Consider the following 18,392-nt stretch of genomic DNA (forward strand, 5'->3'; position numbering starts at 1 on the left):
AGAGTATTTTGAGACGTCTTTCCCTTTAAAAAGAAGAGTCTAACTCCTTTTAAAGGGATGCCAAGAACTTATATGAGGGGCCAAAGTATAAAATGTCAAGAAAGGAGTTTCAAGATTGTTAAATGTGGGAGGCCCAGGCAGATGAAAGCAGACATAAGCAAATCAGAAGCAAAACGGGGAGGTCGGTAGGTAGAGGTGAGGAGACTTCTAAGCCATCATTATTAGGAGCTTGATTTCCCGTGCTGGGATAAGGTTGTGTAGTTGTATCGTTTGGCCCAACATAAAGAGCCAAGGGCATGGTGGACTAGTGACCAAATTCAGCTCTGATGGGATCTAGTTTGGCATTGTGTATAGACAGTGATTGACAACTGACACTAATTTGCTGCCTAATTGTGATGGTGTCAATGAGTCCTCTTTACTTACGAAGCAGAATTTGAAGATACAGGAGAAGTTTGGGATTCAAACTAAGAAGAAAAGGGGAGAGGCAGGTCTGTACAACTGAGGGACAGTTGTTGATTCCAGGATAGTTGCTGATCACCCTCTGCCTTATCTCCATGTCCATATTTAAGCAAGCTTCCTGATGTAGTGAATAAGTACTCACAGGTTTGGGCTACTCCCCAGGGTCAGACAGACCTCATCGAGTACTGGCGATTGCAATGATAGGGGAGCATCAGTGGTCTCACGCTTAGTTCTGTCTTGTGGTCTTTTCTCCAATTATACCAAAATATTTTTGTGAAAAAATACTAAAATTATGTTTAAAATTTTTTAAATTTTATCTTACTTGGAGAGAGAGAAAGTGTTCATGAGCACTCAAGCAGAGGAGGGTCAGAGAGAGAGAGGGAGAGAGAGAATCCCAAGCAGGCTCCGCAGTGTTAGCACAGAGCCAGAGGCAGAGCTCAATCCCACAAACCGTGAGATCATGACCTGAGCCTAAATCAAGAGTCAGGCACTTAACTGACTGAACCACCCAGGTGCCCCAGTTTTTTTTAAGTATTTTTAATTTTTAAATTTTACTGTATGTTAAAAGAAAACAATCATAGAGCTGCAGTGTCCAACCTTTTTTGGAAGGAGCATTAAAAAAATATTTCCCTGAAGCTTTGGGATCACACTTGGGGTATAGAAATGACAGTAGTCCTAGCAGGGTCCATCATCTTTATGGAATCATTTGGAGACTGAGAGAAAGGAGACATGTTGGCTATTTTCCCTCTACCCCATCAGCTCATCAGGATGTGGAGGTTGATGATCACACATGTGATTTATCTGCTGGCCCAGACTTTCAGGCAAGAATGGAAAGTGTTGAGGATGTCCTAAACAGACAATGATAGAAATCCAGTGTCAGAAATCCCTACAGGTTGGATATTATGAATGCTGGCACTTATGCTTCTGTGGGTTGGAAGAAGAAAGCTAACATTAAAAAAGTTTTGTCTGAGGAAAATAAAAACTGAATGAATGAATGGCTAGGAGAGATCTAAGGTTTTCATGCCCAAGAATTTTCAAGCTTCATAGAAAAGAGTTTAATATGCTTTTTAGAAAAGAAAGATGGGAGTTAAGCTTTCTTGAGAAGATGAGAATGACTTTGTAAATTTTTCTCCTCACACAGTCACTATCTCATTTATCCTCACTTCAACTCCATGGGGTATATCATTATCCTTCTTGAGAGATGAGAATATTAACACCTTGGATAGCAGGAGTAATCTGTCCATGGGCACACAGTGCTGTGATTTGAACACAGGACATCTGGCCAAGGGTTGTGCCCTTACCAGTTAGGTACATACATTAGTGGGTTTTAAAGTGTGAGAATCATGGACTTGCAGCATCACCTGGGAACTCATGAGAAATGCAAATTCTCAGGCTTCACCCGAAGTCTACTGAATCAGAAACTCAGGGGGCGGCCCCATCAGTCCGTGCCTTCAGAAGTCTTCCAGGGGACGCAGGCATGCTCTCGAACACATGAGAACCATTGCTGTACTTGTGTCTGACAGAAATGTGAAAAGGAAAACTGATAAGGGACTTTTTCAGGGATTGTGTTAGAGATGTCAAGATAGCAGTGGAGAACACAGGAATGAAGGGATACCATGAAAGGTCTGACAGTGAAAAGGTACCCACTTGGTGTATGGGAAGGGAAGGAATGTCAGTAATGACTGTGGGGAACTGTGGGGAAAAATCAGCTGATTGCATTTCATGTTCTTGAATGATAGAGTTAGAAGAGTGTTACATCTGATTCGGTGTAAGTTAAGCGGGCAAATACTTCAGGATTAAAGTTGAATTATTTCACAGCCATTGTAGAAGTAGGATTTACCTGGGATCAAAGAGGGATTCTCTTCTTTTTTTCAGTGAATTGAAAAAGCACCTGAACAGTCTATATTGATGTGATGGTGGTTACAGGTGTTTATACATTCGTCAGAACTCATCATCCTATACCCTTAAAATGGGCACATATTGTAGGTGAATTGTCTAAATAAAGCTTTTTTAAAAGTGGGCATGTGCTCCTGTGGCAGGTGATGAGTTCCTGTCACTGGAGCTGAAGTTCAGTAACCACTTGTGAGAAATGTAGTGGAGCTTCACACCTCTCAGGGAAAAATCATTCCTTGTGCCCAAAGATTCCATGAGTCACAAGGTTGCTGTGTCAGAGCAGGTGCTGCTGTGTTTCATAGAATGCCTTATTAATATATTTGATCGGAAATATTTCAACTTGTCATGATTTTAAAATGTATTAAAGTGTACAGGTGTGAGACTCAGGACAGTGAATTCATCCACAGCCCCCTACTGCATATCACAGGTGGAAAGATTTCATGACAGATCAAACCATATTGTCTTCTCGTTCCTAAAAATGTAATAATTTGTATTCATTGGATCCAAGCATGTTTTACTCCTAAGGCAAATTTTCCTGTTTTAAATCTTTGAATCTTCAAAAAAGGTAACTTAGGAGGAAGGTTTTTTGTTTCATTTTGTTTTGTTTTGTTTTTCATCAACCTCAACATGACACGTAAATGCTTATTTGGATTTTTCTTCTCTTACAAAGTAGTTCATTTGGAGAATAATACGTTTGTATGTTTGAATGGATTTTAGTGTGAGATCCTTTTTCCTATAAAGGTGCCACCCTTTTATTACCTAATAATTAAGTTGCCCTTTTTTTTTTTAATACAAGTGAATTTGTACTTTCAGCATAGTTTATCAGACACTATTAATGAACCACACTATTCAGACAGCAAGGCTGCAGTACACGGGACCCTGATTACAGGAATTAAAGTACTGTGTATTGGCTGACCGCTGCTCCCCAGCAGGACTGCTCACTCATAATTCCTTTGCATCTAGTCTCAGCAGGAGAAGATTGACAGCATTGAAGACCATGTCAACAGAGCTGCTGTGAATGTTGAAGAGGGAACCAAAAACTTGGGGAAGGTAAGATTCTGCTCCTGCTGACAAATCAATGGTACTCTGGCTCCCAGGAATCTCCAGTATTAACCCAATTGATCTGCTCTCTTTAATGTGGAGGGAACCAGCAATTAAGGAAATAAGGAACAAATGACACATAGGTAGTGCAAGAAATCAATGACTGTTGTAATATTTTACTCTCAAGATTCATTCTGTCGGGAGAGAAATTTTTCAGAGAATAAACCAAAGCCCCACTAGAAGGCATTTTGGTGTTATAAGGGCATATTTGCAGAAGTGCAGGGAATGAAGTAGAGCGTTGCCAGAATCCGGTAGGGGCAAAAGTGTAAGGATGTGACCGTACGGGTAGAATGGGACCATCTGTTTTCCATAGAATATTGCTTTTAACCCCAGGTATACAGCATGGAATAATCTCTGTGCAGCATAAAAGCTTTGGGGGTATCTATAGCAGCTGAAACTGTTGAAATAAGCCTGCTAGATAGTTAGTGGATTGATTGTTTTGCAAGTAAAATCAATTTGTAGCAGTCCACTTTTTGTAGCTCATCTCTCTGAGTTCTGAGATCAGGAGCAATTGTAGTACCTGTGGAATACTTCCCCCACTCCCCAATCTCTAGGGTTAATTATGTACCAGGAGTTAAAGAGGCATTGCCAGGAGTAATGAGAGGAAAATGCACATCACCACAGGCAGATATTCTCAACTCAATTTCTAAATTGAATTTTTTTTTTTTTTTTTTACAGGCTGCAAAATACAAGCTGGCAGCTCTGCCTGTGGCAGGTGCACTCATCGGAGGAGTGGTGGGGGGTCCGATTGGCCTCCTTGCAGGCTTCAAAGTGGCAGGAATTGCAGCTGCACTTGGTGGTGGGGTGTTGGGCTTCACAGGTGGAAAACTGATACAAAGAAAGAAACAGAAAATGATGGAGAAGCTCACTTCCAGCTGTCCAGATCTCCCCAGCCAAACTGACAAAAAATGCAGTTAAAACCCCAACTTCAGTCTTATTGGCGCCAACATGTCTATCCTAATGAGGACCTTTGCTGCTGTTGGACACTCAGTCAGTTTTGGAACATGATTATATCAAGATAGTGGCTGTAGATGTTCAAGTGGGATTGAACTGTGATAAGTGGATATATTTTGTTGTTTGCTGGAGTGTTAATGGAGATGTTAGAGATTGAGGAGCCTGGGATGAGGGTGTGTAGTGTTGTCGGGTAAAGTTTAAAGACTGCCAAGGAGCAGATTTTCTGCCTGGAAATGTGAAAATTGAGCTTACAACTCTGATAAGGACTTGAGATGTATGGACATGATGGGTTATGGAAGACTAGTTTATTCTATAACCCTGACTTGGAGACCCTAAGGTTAAGTATCTTATAAATATGTTTGTTTATCTCCCAAACATAGGAGATTATTTGGCCCATTAACAAAGAAAAGAATGGGGAGTTTAGGAGCCTTTCTTATCAAATAAGGAAGTCGGGATCTCACGAGGGGGAACAGGTGAGCTACATGGTGGAGTCCATTTGGTGAACCTTATTGCAGTTTGGTCACCTGTATTTTCTGGTGACGGACACTAATAGTGTCAGAAAATGGAAAGAGAGGTGCAACTTCTCTTTCAGGTAACTTAATTTGTGACACTGGCTTCTTCTCTGAACTCTTCTTTCTGTCTCTCTTTAAATAAAGAACACAGAATCTCAAGTGGTAGGAGACTATTAAGCCAGTCACTGAGCTTGCTCTGTCAGTCTGTCTCTTAACACCTCAAAGATCCAGTGGCCTCTGCCTTCCCTCCCTTGTAATTTTGAATAGTTCTTTGACTTGTGGGGTGAGTTCTACCCATGTGTAATGAGGACTTTTCTCATAATCTGCTTTCTTGTACTGTCTCCCATCTCTGTTTCCTTCCAATCATCCTTACTTGTAACCTCTAGGTGAAAGAGAGAAAAAAAGGGAAGAGAGATCTCCAAATATTTCCAACATTGTTAGAGTTTGAGGTAAAAAAAAAAAAAAAAAAAAAAAAAAATAAGCAGAAGGTAGGGGGACACCAGATCATTTCTTAGGGACGTCTTACAATTTCAAGAGACTGATGTCCCTGCCACACAGGGACTCTCTGACCCTAAGTCTTTCTAGCTGGCCCTTGGAGGAGGGCTTTCTACCTCACTTCTGTTACTGCCATCCTTTTCCCCAGGCTCTGCTGTCTCCTGTGCTTTCCTTTACTTTTCACAGCTGCTATTTCTTCCCAAGAATGGCGTTCTTGCCTGCCTTTTCTCACATTCAAGATGATAGACAAAGCCTGGTGCCAAGACTCAGTCCTCACGAAGGATTTGTGGTGCTAATCCCAACAGAGCAAGCATGGCCCAGCCTAACCTAGTGTCTGTCTTATCAAATAGCAAAGAGATTTTAAATTTGGGAGAAAAGAATTCAAAATCACAGGTAGCCTCATTCTGCACCCCCAACTCATTTGAAATAGGAAGGAACTGCCTTTTGCCTTAATTTTTACTGTTTTCTGAGAGCAGAGGAATGGGCACCTATACCACCAAATGTGTGAGCTCGGGAACCAGATTCCTCAGGTGGTTGAATGGTTTATCACTTCTCTCTTGTTGAGTTTACTCTTAATAATTTTTATTAATTCTACCTTTTACTTCTTTGTCTAATCTAAACAGACCTTTCTCTCTCCCACTTTCGTGACTGTCACTAATGAATCTTTTTTTTTCCCTTTTATTTAAATGCAAGTTAGTTAACATATAGTGTAATAATGGTTCAGGAGTAGAATTAGTGATTCATCACTTTACATCCCACTCACCAATGAATTCTAATGAAGAGAAAGCACCATTTCTTACTGTCATTCAACAACTGGAAAATATCAAGTATTGCTAACTGTTGACTTGTACCTTTAGTATAATGCCAAGAAGGAAATGCTTTGAATAAGTGTTGGATTCTAATCCAGTATTTGATATTGGATTCCTGTAAGGTTGGGATATTTGGAACTCCACCTTTTTAAATATTTTCTGATCCTCGCTGTCCCTTTAACAGAGGGTATTCAAACCGGAATGAGGATCAGAATCACCCAGGGTCCTTGTTTAAAACAAGATTGCTAAACTTCAGTCCCATAGGTACTTCTAATAATGGCCAATCTGGCCTGGCCAGCCAAAATTACAAATTTAAGGTAGAGTTACATCAAGATTGAGCTGTATCATTGAATTCTGTAATTTCTAGTATTCTGCCCTTCATTGTGGCCCAGTCTTCATCTCGACATATTACTCCCACTCTGCCAACCCGCACTTGGCTATGCGTTTTAAGCCCACCTGCTGAACAGCACCAGGGACTAGTTTTACACTGGAGCTGGAGGAGGGAGGAGGCCTGTAACTGAAGCTCACATTTCGTCTGGGGATCTCATTTATACTCCCACTGCATGTTCCTATCATATAGACCTTTGGTTTTCAGTAGTCGTCAGGATCGGAATATTACTCTAGCAGTCTTCATGTTCAGGCAAGTTACAGCCCTTTTAAAAAGTTTTACAATTTAAAATTATTTAGAAATTGTATCTAATTTCCCCATAATAGAACTTAATAGCTAACTTTTTGTAGAAATTTCTTGAAGTGTTTAATCAACCTATAAAGTGTTTAGAGGTATAAATTAGACAATATGACACAGAAACCAATCTTAAACTGAATTTAATGCCCTACAGTATCAGATTAAGTTCATCTTCTCTGTGATTCATGTCTTATTTTTACTAGATCACATTAGAAGATAAGGGGCACTTTGATTAAGTTCTTAACATTTACAGAGGTACCAACTTCCAGTTATAAAGAAGTCATGGGTGAAAAGTACAGAATGGGGGTGGGGAGAATGTACTGAGGCTCATTTGGATAAAGGCAGTGCTCCTAAAGACTTTTTTTCCTGAAGACTTTTGTGATGTAATAATTTGAGAATTTCTCTGTAGAGCAGAGACTTTGAAACTTTTTGGTTGTAACTCACAGTAAAAAATGCATTTATATCAAAACTCAGCATATGCATAATGGAACAACATTATGTGTAGGGTACTCTGATGCTTTTTATTGTTTCAGTTTTTAAAATATGCTGGTTGCAACCTACCAAACTGATTTCATAATCTACCAATGGATTGTGACCCTTAGTTTGAAAAGAAGAAAACACCTTATGGAGGAACTGATATTTATTGAATATCTTTTGTTTTCCAGGCACTTCACTAGGCATTTTACAGGTAAGGACACTGAGTCTCAGAGATGTTACATGATTTGCAGGGGGGTATTCAGCTGTAAAAAGTTGAAGCCAGGATGTTCACTAGGTCTCTTGAACTACAAAAATTTCTATTACTCTCCTACTATGCTACTTCTGTATATAAAATTGAGGTAGGCCATTCGTCCTGCTTCAGCCAAACCCCAATTTATTCTGTAAGGCGGGCTTGCTGTGAATTTACATATGCCATTCGTTTGCAGTGGGTTTTTTTTTTCCTAATCTTTTGTCACAAAGTGTCCCACATCCTCAGAGTTTTCAATAGTGGCTGATGCAGAAGTACCCAGTGCTGAATTTGGTCCTTAGACTATGAAATTAAAAATGTTTCCATTCCACCTGCACATCCTACAAATTTTCTTGTATTCCATGGGTTAGAGCCATCTCTTAAGCAGTGCTTTTTGATATTAACAATGAACTCTACTGCAAAATCTATCATAACTCATAGAATCAAATGATTACTCTCCTTGAAAATGGTACCCTTGGGAGGCCACGCACTTACTGTAGTGATGGTAGTATTACTTAGAACATTTTTGAAACTTTTCTTTTGAAATCATCTCCAAAGACATTTTATCAAACACATGGAAAAGCCACCTCGGTGTTTATTAGTCACAAATTACACTCCCTTGTCCTTATGACCTTTCCTCTCTTCCTTTCTCAGTTTTGCTTTTCTTCTACTGGCTTAGCTCTCCTACCCACCTATTCTGGAGCTAGTAACCTAAGGATGCCCAGAAAGGGGGTGTGCTGGCCAGAGTTCCTGGAGCAAGAACTTTTAGTTTATATTGATGCTGAATGCTGCAAAGGGAGAATCCTGTGAGTCCAAAAACCTTTCTCTGTGGGCTGCCTGCCTGCCTGTAAGTGTCCTACGTAGTTTGCACAGGAGTAAGGACTGAATACTGGTAATATCAATCACAGGAAGTTGAGGAAGCCTGAAATATACATAAATCATGTATAACATTTTCTTCCAGTGAAAAACAGAAACCAAACCAACCTATGCTTTGTGTTAACTTAAAACTGAAAGGTCTTTCTCAGGACTCCCTTTGCCCTTCATTGCTGCCACTTGAAATCTGGGAGGAAGAATGATGAAAAGCTTGGGAAAAAGGTTCTCCTGTGAAATGGACATGTTCTTCTCTTGTAATCAAGCATAACATGGCTTTGGCTCTCAGGTACTTATGAATGTTAGACAATGTTCGTAAGTAGTCAGAGGAGTCCTAAAAGGTAGGAAAGCTTCCCCAGTAGCCTAAGATAATGTAAACAATTGAGGTTGTGTTTGTGTTTTTAAACAACACTTCATTTTGTTTCTAGCAAGTGGTTCTCACTATTTATATTCATTAATTTGACACCATTTTACAGAGAAACTTCTTGGGTATTATAAACAATCAGTGGCAAAATGTCCATATGTTATCCACATTGCCACCTTTGAAGAAATTATTTATTTTTGGAGATAAAAAATATTTATGTGCAAATTTAAAAGAAATAAATTGAATAAAAATGTAAAAAGGTGTCAGAGGCAAATGATTTACCCAAGATCAAAGCTAGTTAGCACCACAGCTAGAATTATAACCAAGGTCTAAGAAAAAAAATCCTCAAAGTAATTTAACTGAGGTTTTGTTATGTCATATTAAGTTGCCTGCTGAGGCTTATGGACTTTCAGACCAGCTTTAACATTCCAAATCAGGCAATAGCAATAGTGAAAAGGAAATTGGGTGGGGAATCAGGAGATCAGAGGCTAGTTTTGGCTTTGTCTCTTGCATAGTAAGCTTTTTCTCAGGGGTGCCTGCCTTCTTCTGCTCCAGCCAGGGATTCGCCAACCATAAACCTTAGGGGTTAGTAACTTGACACTCTGCATTCTTTATATATAGCCACTTACTGGGTCTTGTCAATTCTACTTTGAATGTTAGTTGCATCTACTTATAAATATATTCATGGTCATCACTCTAGTAAAAAACTGTATTTCCATACACCCCCTACCTCATTTTCCCCAACTTTACACCATTCCTCACATCACTGCCACAAGAGTGAGAACTAGGTCCGTCTTCCATTTTTCTGCTGATTGTCAGTGGCTCCACTGAATACTTGATAAAGTTCAGACCCCTTAGGTTGGCATTCACAGCTTGCCATATTCCAGCCCCAGCTTTATCTCTTCAAACTCAACTACTCCCCATCTGACAATGCCACTGAGAATCAGACATTCCACAAAAATGATTTTAAAGTTTTTCTGTGAAGTTACAAACTGGCAATAAACTGTTTACATTTGTCCAGACGGAAATAATTTCTGTAATACTACATTTTACAGAACTAGGTAGCCCAAAAGTTGTTTCTTAAGGAAAACCTTTTGTCCCCCAGAAGGAATTATATTCAGTTTCTTAACCTCCAAAACAATGTCAGTCCTGTTGCCTGTGTATGTCATAGCCAAAGCGGGGGGTTTTTCTTCAGCAACATAGATACTCCAGGCTTGAATGGACCATTGTCCAGCTCCTTTGAGAAACTTGACTAATAAATATTTGAGAAAAACAACTCAAGAGTACATGTTATTCGTACATTTCTCAAGTACTTGAGATTTTCTTGTATTATGGTTAATCATTAAAAAGATGTTTACCTGGGTTTTATTAAATCTCCTAAACATAGTTTCCATTTTATTGTTAAACCCTTGATGTTAGCAAGGGTCAGCACAAGAAAAGGCCCAATGGTGAGAATTTCTACAAATTCTGTAAAGCTTACTGAATTCATTATGTTGTTGAGTGGTGCTTGTATAAGAAAACATGCAATAAAATTCATTCAACAAAGATTGGACTGAATGCCTGTTATGTGTTGAGTACCAGGGCCATATATAGAAAAATATTAGACCTGTAGAATCTACCCTTGTAAACCATTCCGGCTAATGAATTCAGATACATAAAGCAAGAAGTCACAGTAACACATGGTAAGTACTTTAAAAGAGGAATGAACAAAGTTAAGACGGAGTGATTTGCTCTGCCTGGAAACAGGAAAGGCTTGGTGGGACATGTGTTACCTGAACAGTACCTGCAGGAAAGATATGCCTGACTGAAGACAGAGTTGTGGCCTTTGAGGTGGCAGAGGAATTGCATGTACGTAAGGCTGAAAACATGAAAGAGCGTAGTGTGCTTACAGAAAACCAAGGAGTTAAATGTGAGTGATGAAGCTGGTAGGATGGAAATACAGAGAGAGTGGTATTATATGTGTTTTTAACTTAATAATTCTTTGTTTAAAGGAATCAATGGGTTGCCTTGATTCAGATCAAGACTGTTACAACCCTCAGAGTTCCTCGTTTTGCCTTCCTGGCCAGTGAAGTTGGTAATAAACCTCACCTTTGCCAGGGTTCTCAGTGTATGCAGCCTATTTGCTTTCCTTTCCCACATGCAAGAAGTGATTTGTGCTTTCTTGCCTCTCTGCTGTGAGATCCCCTGCTTCATATTGAATGCCTGCATTCTTCCTGTCCTGCTATTCATTCCATAAATATTTATTGAAAACCCACTGAGAAATAGTCACGAAATTTACCTTTTACTGTCCAAGACTTTCATGGTCCAGTTTTCCATCTCTATTTCTTGATCACTGCAGTTCATTGGCTCCCATTTTCACTTGGGGCTAATTCTGCAATGTTCTACAACTTCATAGTTGTAAACATCTATTGTCTGTGGTTGTTGGATCTCCCCAACTAGACTGTAAGCTGCTTTCAGGGCAGGGACTCTATCACCTGCTTCTTGGAGTATTTCATGGCATGAAATACAGTGATGAGAAGGAAGAAATGATACACACACACACACACCAGTAGTGACTTCCAGATGACAAATGATGGGCTCATAGTACGTGTGCTGTTCCATCTTTCAGGGATATGTATGAAAATGTGAAAAAGCCTTCTAAGACCTTTCAAACCTTTGCTCAGTACCACTTTTGTATATTAACATAGGAATGAGGGATGCAACAGAAGAAATCTGGAAAATACCTCCAGCACGTGGGAGCCATGAACTGAAAATTTCAGAATTTGGAGGTAAAGGTGTTTCTATTTTTCTAATTAAAAGTCATGACTTAGGATATAGGACCTGAATCACTGAAGAAATGGTGTAGAAAAGTTGGGTTTATCTTCTTTCTTACCGTAGGATTGATGGGGTCAGAATAGTAGGCACCCAAGAAGGATTTATAATCTGATGGCCTAGTATTGAGATAAAGTAGAAGCAAGATTTTAATTGCTGTGAGGCAGACAGAGATTGGAATTCAAAAAGGGCAGAACTGAAGTTAAGAGGTAGGCATGTGACAGGATTTTGACCAAGGTCTCTAATACCCAAGTTCTTGTACTTTACCCACCATCTTCTCAGTGAGTTGATAGGGAAGAAAAGGAATAAAGTGCTTGGCACTTACTAATTCCCCATGGACATTAATTCCCTTTCTTTCCTCCCTAGGTTTTATTGTTCATAACAGTGGCCTGTTATTTGGGTTAGAGTGAAGGTCAACAACTTGGGACTTCTTTAGCCTTCCCTTCTTGAATCTCCCCTTCCCTGTTGATACCTTGCCTATCCTACAGGGTGGTCATGAAGATTAAAAGTATTAGCACATGTTGAGTGCCTAGAATGGAGCTTGGCTCATCATAACTGCACAAATGTAAGTGGCAAGTGTTATTGTAATTGTTATTTTTAACCAAAGTTTAAAGGAACAGCACATGAATGAAAAAGTATCATGGACCTGTAAGAATAGTGTTAGGGAGCCACCTAAAATGAGTGGAAACTTGATGGAAATACCAGGAATTCTTAAAAGGACTTTCTAAAAAAAGAATATGGTGTGGGCACCTGGGTGGCTCAGTCAGTTGGTTAAGCGTCTGGCTTCGGTTCAGGTCATGATCTCACGGTTTATGAGTTGGAGCCTCGCATCAGGCTCTGTGCTGACAGCTCAGAGCCTGGAGCCTGCTTCAGATTCTGTGTCTCCCTCTCTCTCTGCCCCTCCCCTGCTCTCACTCTCTCTCTCAAAAATAAATACTAAAAAAAGAAAAAAAAAATGTGGCATAATGATGACAGGTGACTGGGAATAAATCTTTTTCATCTCTGATAAGAATGATATCCAAACATGATAGGGTGATGATACATCCCAGTTTACCTGGGACAGTCTTGATTTGCATCTATTGTCGTGGTGAAATTATTACTAGTCCTTCCTTTCACTCTCACATGTCCTGGTTTGGATGATAAACTTACATGGGTCACCCTATTAATAAAGGCAATGAAAATAAGTGCAGAGTTATTCCCTCCCTCCCCCTCAAAAAAAAAAAAAAAAAAAAACTTTTAAAATAATTTGTTGTTTCTAGGCTTAGATTTTAAAAAACATCCTCCTAAGGTTTGTGGGAACTGTGGATGTGATTTTAAAGTACTACCAGTAATCTTGGGGGAACCAGAAAATAGAAAAGGTGCCAGACACTGAACTTAGGCAAAATTCTAAAATTTAAGAGGTAAAGTTCTATTTCAGAAGCCACAGACCAGGTAATTTACTTTATAATCTAGAAAAATTCTGAAATAGACTGTTAAGCAGTGTGTTAAATCAGAAAGTCATGCTCATTATGAAGATAGGAAGAATTGAGAAGTCAGAATAAATGCCCTGTTCTATTTCCCTCTCTGTGTGACAGCTAGGGATGCCCTCTTGGGCAGTGGTTACGGCAAGAAAACATAGTACCAGGCTTCCAAGACTGATCTGATCCTCCCTATGGCATGTGCAACTTTACACATGGCATCAAGAGTGGCCATACAGCTTCCTATCACCCATCCCAGTAAGTAATATGAGACACAGCACAAGATAGGCAAGTACATGGTCTTTTACCTGAGTTGCCCAGACCTGGGAAACAACAGGTTAGCAATACCTAGCAATGCTTTGCTATTACAGTAAGATATTAATAGAGAAAAAGGACAGCTTCTATTAATTCTCTTGGCAGAGTCCATTCTAGTTATGATGTTTTCTTGTCCTTTGTTCATTTATTATGGAATTTGGCTTTTTTTTTTTCATCATAGAATTACTGATCTTACAGTGCTCCAGGTTGCTGGGAATACAAAGACATGAGTTCCTGCCTTCATGGCATTCACATGGTGATAAGACAAAGGGATACATGTACTTCCAACAGTGTGTACTAGACTGGGTATTCTAAAATACGTAAACAAAGGGCTGTGGGACCACAGTGGGTGAGAACTGTCCTGGGCATTGGAGGATGCATAGAAAGAATTTATTAGGCAAGGTAGGGGGGAGGAGGAGAGAAGAGGACATTTTAGAAAAGCAATTTGTAAGCTGCGCTTTTCCTCTTCCTCTCCAAAGCCTAAGGGCAGGCCAGTCCTCCCCAGTGTGCTCTGTGAAAGGGAGCTTTGACACTTCAACTAAAGGCCAGGCTTGAGCTGTCAGCATATGGATTCATGTATCTTCTCATTCTGATTCAAGTACAATTAAGTAACCTAAAAAATAACATTAAAACTGGAAAAGCTTGTTACTAGTCATCTGGATTCAGAGTAAAATGTTCACACTATGATATTTATGACAAACTGAATTAGTAAGAAGTCTAAAATATAGAAATATTTTATAAATATAGTTTTATTACTTGGAAATACATACAAAAATTCAAACACAGCTAAAAAACAGTGGCCAAGCAGAGGTCCTATCCAACCTGTTTTAATGAACACATAAAACAGTTGTCATCAGCATTAAACAATTTAAGTTCTGAAACAACTTACTGTCTTCAGGGTCTGTAAATATTGGGCTTAAAAATTGACTACTGTTTTCTTATCACCTATTTAAATCTTTTCTCCAAATATAGACTATTTAAACATTTGTTTGGTTCAATGAGATGTTTTATTTAGAAAAATAGCTAAAGCCATTTAACTGTAATTATTTTGAAAACTGTAATAACTATTCATTTCCAGTCTTCTGTCACCTATACATTCTGCATGATTTCTCAAAAATCTCCAGTAGTTGCTAAAAGAAAGCACTTGTAACTTCCAGCAGCTCTTTGGGACACTGAAGTTTGGTCTTAAGAGCCCTGACATTTTTTAGTTAAGGTGGCAAGATTGTTTTTATTTCTCATTTTTGCTTTTTTGTTTATGTCATTTTAGTTTGGCCCCGCTAGCCTATATCTCATCAGAGAAAAAATAGTTATTCTGCTTTTCTTATTAATCCATTAAACTCATCTATTCTTTTTGCCCCCAGGTTTTTCTTTTTTTAATGGCTTCTTGGCAATTTTAGCACTTTCTGCAAATTTAAGCTCATCCTGAGATTTAATATTTCAAAACACTTTTATATTTCACTCTTTTTGGCCTTTATCATGCCAGTTTTTCCTTCTTTTGTATGTGACCTTTGGCAACTTCATCCTGGAGCTCTAGGAGATGCTTAGATGCCTATTCTCTATCTTCCTCTCTACGTTCATTTAACTATTTAAAAAATGTTTAGAATTTCCTCTAAAGGAAGTTTTCATCCTTTTATGGTCCCCCTCAGTACTAGACCAATTTTTGAAAAACTTGAAAAGGTAGCAGGTTGACAACAAGAAGGGACTGCTTCTAGTTTTGGTTTTGAGACTCAGCCGTTCTTTAGTCTTGGATCCTCCCCCCACCCTTCCCCAGCTGAGGAGCCTCAGGCCCAAAGTCGATTCGATAAATGTAATATCCTCTGACGCAGAGTTCAGATGGGAAGATGGGTAAGTTGTGAGTTCTAGATTCCTGCAAGTCCTCTCTGTACATCCAGCTGGTGACAAATCCCTGTGGAATCTACATGTTTGCCATCTATTAGATCTGTTCCTATCTCTGCCATCACTCTTAGTTCAGGCTATTCTCTCTCCTGCGGTGGCCCATTTTATTGTATCTAGACCTGCTGCCACAGTATTCCCTCTCAAACTTGAATATGAGCATACTTCTGGCTTAAAATTTGTTAGTGCATCTCTACTGCCCATAAGATCTAGTACAAACCCTTTAGCTTGGCATTCAAGGCCACGCACAATCAGCTCCCATTCTTGAACTTCCTTTCTCATTTTCTTAGCCACAGCACTCCCCCCTTCCCCACCCCATGCACTAGCCCTATGGCAAAAACTTATTTTCCCTAATGCATTTTGGTGTTTTGCATTTTTTTTTCCTTTTAAATAAAATTGGGCACCAAGTCCTGATGAATGTTCAGCCCTTAAGGGGTACAAAACTTATCCAACATCACTTTGCATCTCCCTCATTCAATAGACATTTGAGTCCCAATACGCATAAAAGGTAAATAATGCAGCCTCAAATCTTTTTTAACAGCCATTCAGTTATATTCGATCACACTGAACATGTGTTCCTTGAGGCCTTTCTCCTAAGAACTACTCTCAAGTCAGCTCTCTGCAATCCAATATTTGAGTGTTATCTTTTATTTACAATATTTTTAAAGCTAATTACAGGATTATAAATTTATTCCAGTTAGCTGCATATGCTGCTTTCGGTGTTGTGTGCTGCCTTGTTGAATGTTTATGAATTTTCATTCTCACTGCCTTAGATTTGGTCTGTTCTCTGACCTGAAGGCTACAAATTTGATTTCAAAGGTACTGATTAAAAGCAAGGAATTGAACAGAACTAAGACCCGACCTTGAGGAAGCTCTGTCCTGCTTTTCTAGTTAACAACCTGGTAAGATATACTAAACATGCCCCTTATCAGCTTATTAACATTTACTATTCTGAATGAAATGATGGATAAGTCATGCATAACTAGGAATTCTAGGCTTTTTTAAAATAATCATTAAATATGCATTATAAATAGTCACTTTATTTTAAAAGAATTGGAAGATGTTACATATATTACACACTACATATAATGGCACATGTCAGCCTTGTAAGCTTAAAAATAATCTTTCCCCAAACTGGGATTGACTTAGACTCCAAGTATAAAATGACTCTTGGCCTATAGCACCAACCCAGGCCCAGAGGAAAGCCAATTTTGAACCTGTCTGTCCTCTGGCATTGGGCTTCCTGATATGACACTGAGGGGCCTCTCCCTCTGGTTTTGTTCCCTAGCAGTATTGAGGCCTGGCACAGGGACCCATTTGACTATACACTGCAGGCCTGGGAAATCAGGGAATCTAGAGTGGGGAGGTCCTCTAACAATTTTACAATGGAAAAAATTAAAAACATATGTGCCTTATTGTCTCTGTTTTTGATCTATACATCCAGAACAAGACTCTACAATTTCTCTGCTGGTTTTTGTCTTTGGAAATGAACATGTCACGATAGGAGGAGCCTTAAAAGGGATCTGGTTCAACAGTGGTAACCTGCCTGCTCCACTAGTAGCTCAGATTTAGGTATAATTCAAAGTTTTAAATGCCATCCATATGCCATTTTGTTAGACAAACACATAGAAATTTAATAACACTTTTCATTTTCTTTTTCTTAATTTGTAAGGACAGTTCCTGCCAAATGTTCTGGCTTATGGCTCTCCTCCTCTTCATAGTATGTTTAAGTTACATATTAAGAATCCAAAAAATACCACTATGGAATTTTCATAAGCAATATCCGACCAATCAGTAAAACACAGTACACAGTGTGAAAATTTTCATTTATTCCCCTCCCCGTATCCAGAATATAGACCCTCTTAGCTTTGAGAAATGTGATAATGAAATACCAACAGAACTGATCATATGTAAAGAAAAGCACATACCACACAGGAAACATCCCTAAGTCCTCCCTAACCTAGTAGTGCGAGTTCACGGTATGTTTCTGGCGATGTCACCTTTCACTTGATTTATAAAAATTTTACAGGACAGATTTAAAGCAAAGATAGGCCTCTGGTTTTTATTTTTATTATTTTTTTTTATCCCTAACAGATTTTTAAAAAGAGGCTATATTAAATGACAATGTATTTTGAGTCAGGGGGAGAAAAAAAAATTAAAAACCCAAAACTTCTTTCAGTTTATTCAAAATAAAAATACACATAGAATTATGAAAATATAGGTTTACTATTTCCACCACGTAAGTTGATGCTGCTGTTTGAAAGGCTTGCAAATCGTTTTTCAAGTTTTTAAAGCTCATCTCGATCCCTCAATAAAGTATACCTATATTCGCTGGGTGCTAATTTCTGGAAGGAGCTCTCAGGTGGACTGCTTGCTACATCTTGGACTTGCTACAAGAGAAAGAATAAAACATTTTATAGCAATATATTTTATGGAATTACACTATTTTAATAAGAGTAGATGAATGGTAGTTGTTTTATAATTATTTGCTCAATAATCACTATGTACCAAAGACCAGAGTTAAGCTTGAAATCTTACTTTCCCCATTTCAAATGCCCTTACTCATCAGATTCCCCAGGGCAAGGGTGCCACACAGCCCTTAACTGTGGACCTGTTGACAGTTCTTGGGGTGTACTGGAAGGAAACACAATACCTGCCACCACGGGGCTTTCCTAGAATATTCTGGAGAGGCTGCACGGCTGTGACTATGTCCCAAACCCTTCTGTCCTACAAATGACCACTAAGAGGATTAAAGGCACCCACTCTGTTCATAGAGCTTTTAACAATTACCTGGATGCCAGAAATTAGTTGCCATAAGAAGGAAAATACTCCATACTTGTGCACCAACAGTAGACAAAAATACACAGTGAAACTGTAAGTGTGACTTCTAAGAATTTCAGATATCTAAGACTCTCCACATTATGAGCTCCTCAAGAACAAACATGTAGTCCTTGTTTTAATATCCCCTGTAGTTAACAGAGGCACATAATGCCTGTGTTACACACTCTGGATACTGACTCATTCCCGTTAAATTGGGAAAGCAACATCTG

General features: G+C 39.0%; 2 protein-coding genes across 5 annotated transcripts in view; one reads left to right on the forward strand and one right to left on the reverse strand.

Moving 5' to 3' along the window:
* Positions 1-16,865, forward strand: part of STX17 (syntaxin 17) — a 73,280-nt gene extending 56,415 nt beyond the window's left edge. Inside the window, exons 7-12 of one of the 2 annotated variants that reach the window (XR_006196013.1) lie at positions 3,316-3,402; positions 4,132-4,880; positions 7,574-7,596; positions 11,554-11,634; positions 16,116-16,244; positions 16,787-16,865. Coding sequence is in view for 1 of the 2 variants with exons in the window: in XM_042913678.1 (XP_042769612.1) it covers positions 3,316-3,402; positions 4,132-4,371 (327 nt within the window). In the remaining variant the exon portion in view is untranslated. Of the gene's footprint in view, positions 1-3,315; positions 3,403-4,131; positions 6,058-7,573; positions 7,597-11,553; positions 11,635-16,115; positions 16,245-16,786 lie in introns of those variants that run through there. The other variant, XM_042913678.1, reaches the window with a different exon arrangement.
* Positions 16,866-17,497: 632 nt separating this feature from the next.
* ERP44 (endoplasmic reticulum protein 44) overlaps positions 17,498-18,392 on the reverse strand; it is a 94,324-nt gene continuing 93,429 nt past the window's right edge. For all 3 annotated transcript variants that reach the window (XM_042913675.1, XM_042913676.1, XM_042913677.1), the window contains one exon: positions 17,498-17,732. In XM_042913675.1, coding sequence (XP_042769609.1) covers positions 17,631-17,732 — 102 coding nt within the window. In that variant the 3' untranslated portion in view covers positions 17,498-17,630. The remainder of the gene's footprint in view (positions 17,733-18,392) is intronic.

The sequence above is a fragment of the Panthera leo genome, chromosome D4 (genome assembly GCF_018350215.1).
Source record: "Panthera leo isolate Ple1 chromosome D4, P.leo_Ple1_pat1.1, whole genome shotgun sequence".
Lineage (NCBI taxonomy): Eukaryota > Metazoa > Chordata > Mammalia > Carnivora > Felidae > Panthera > Panthera leo.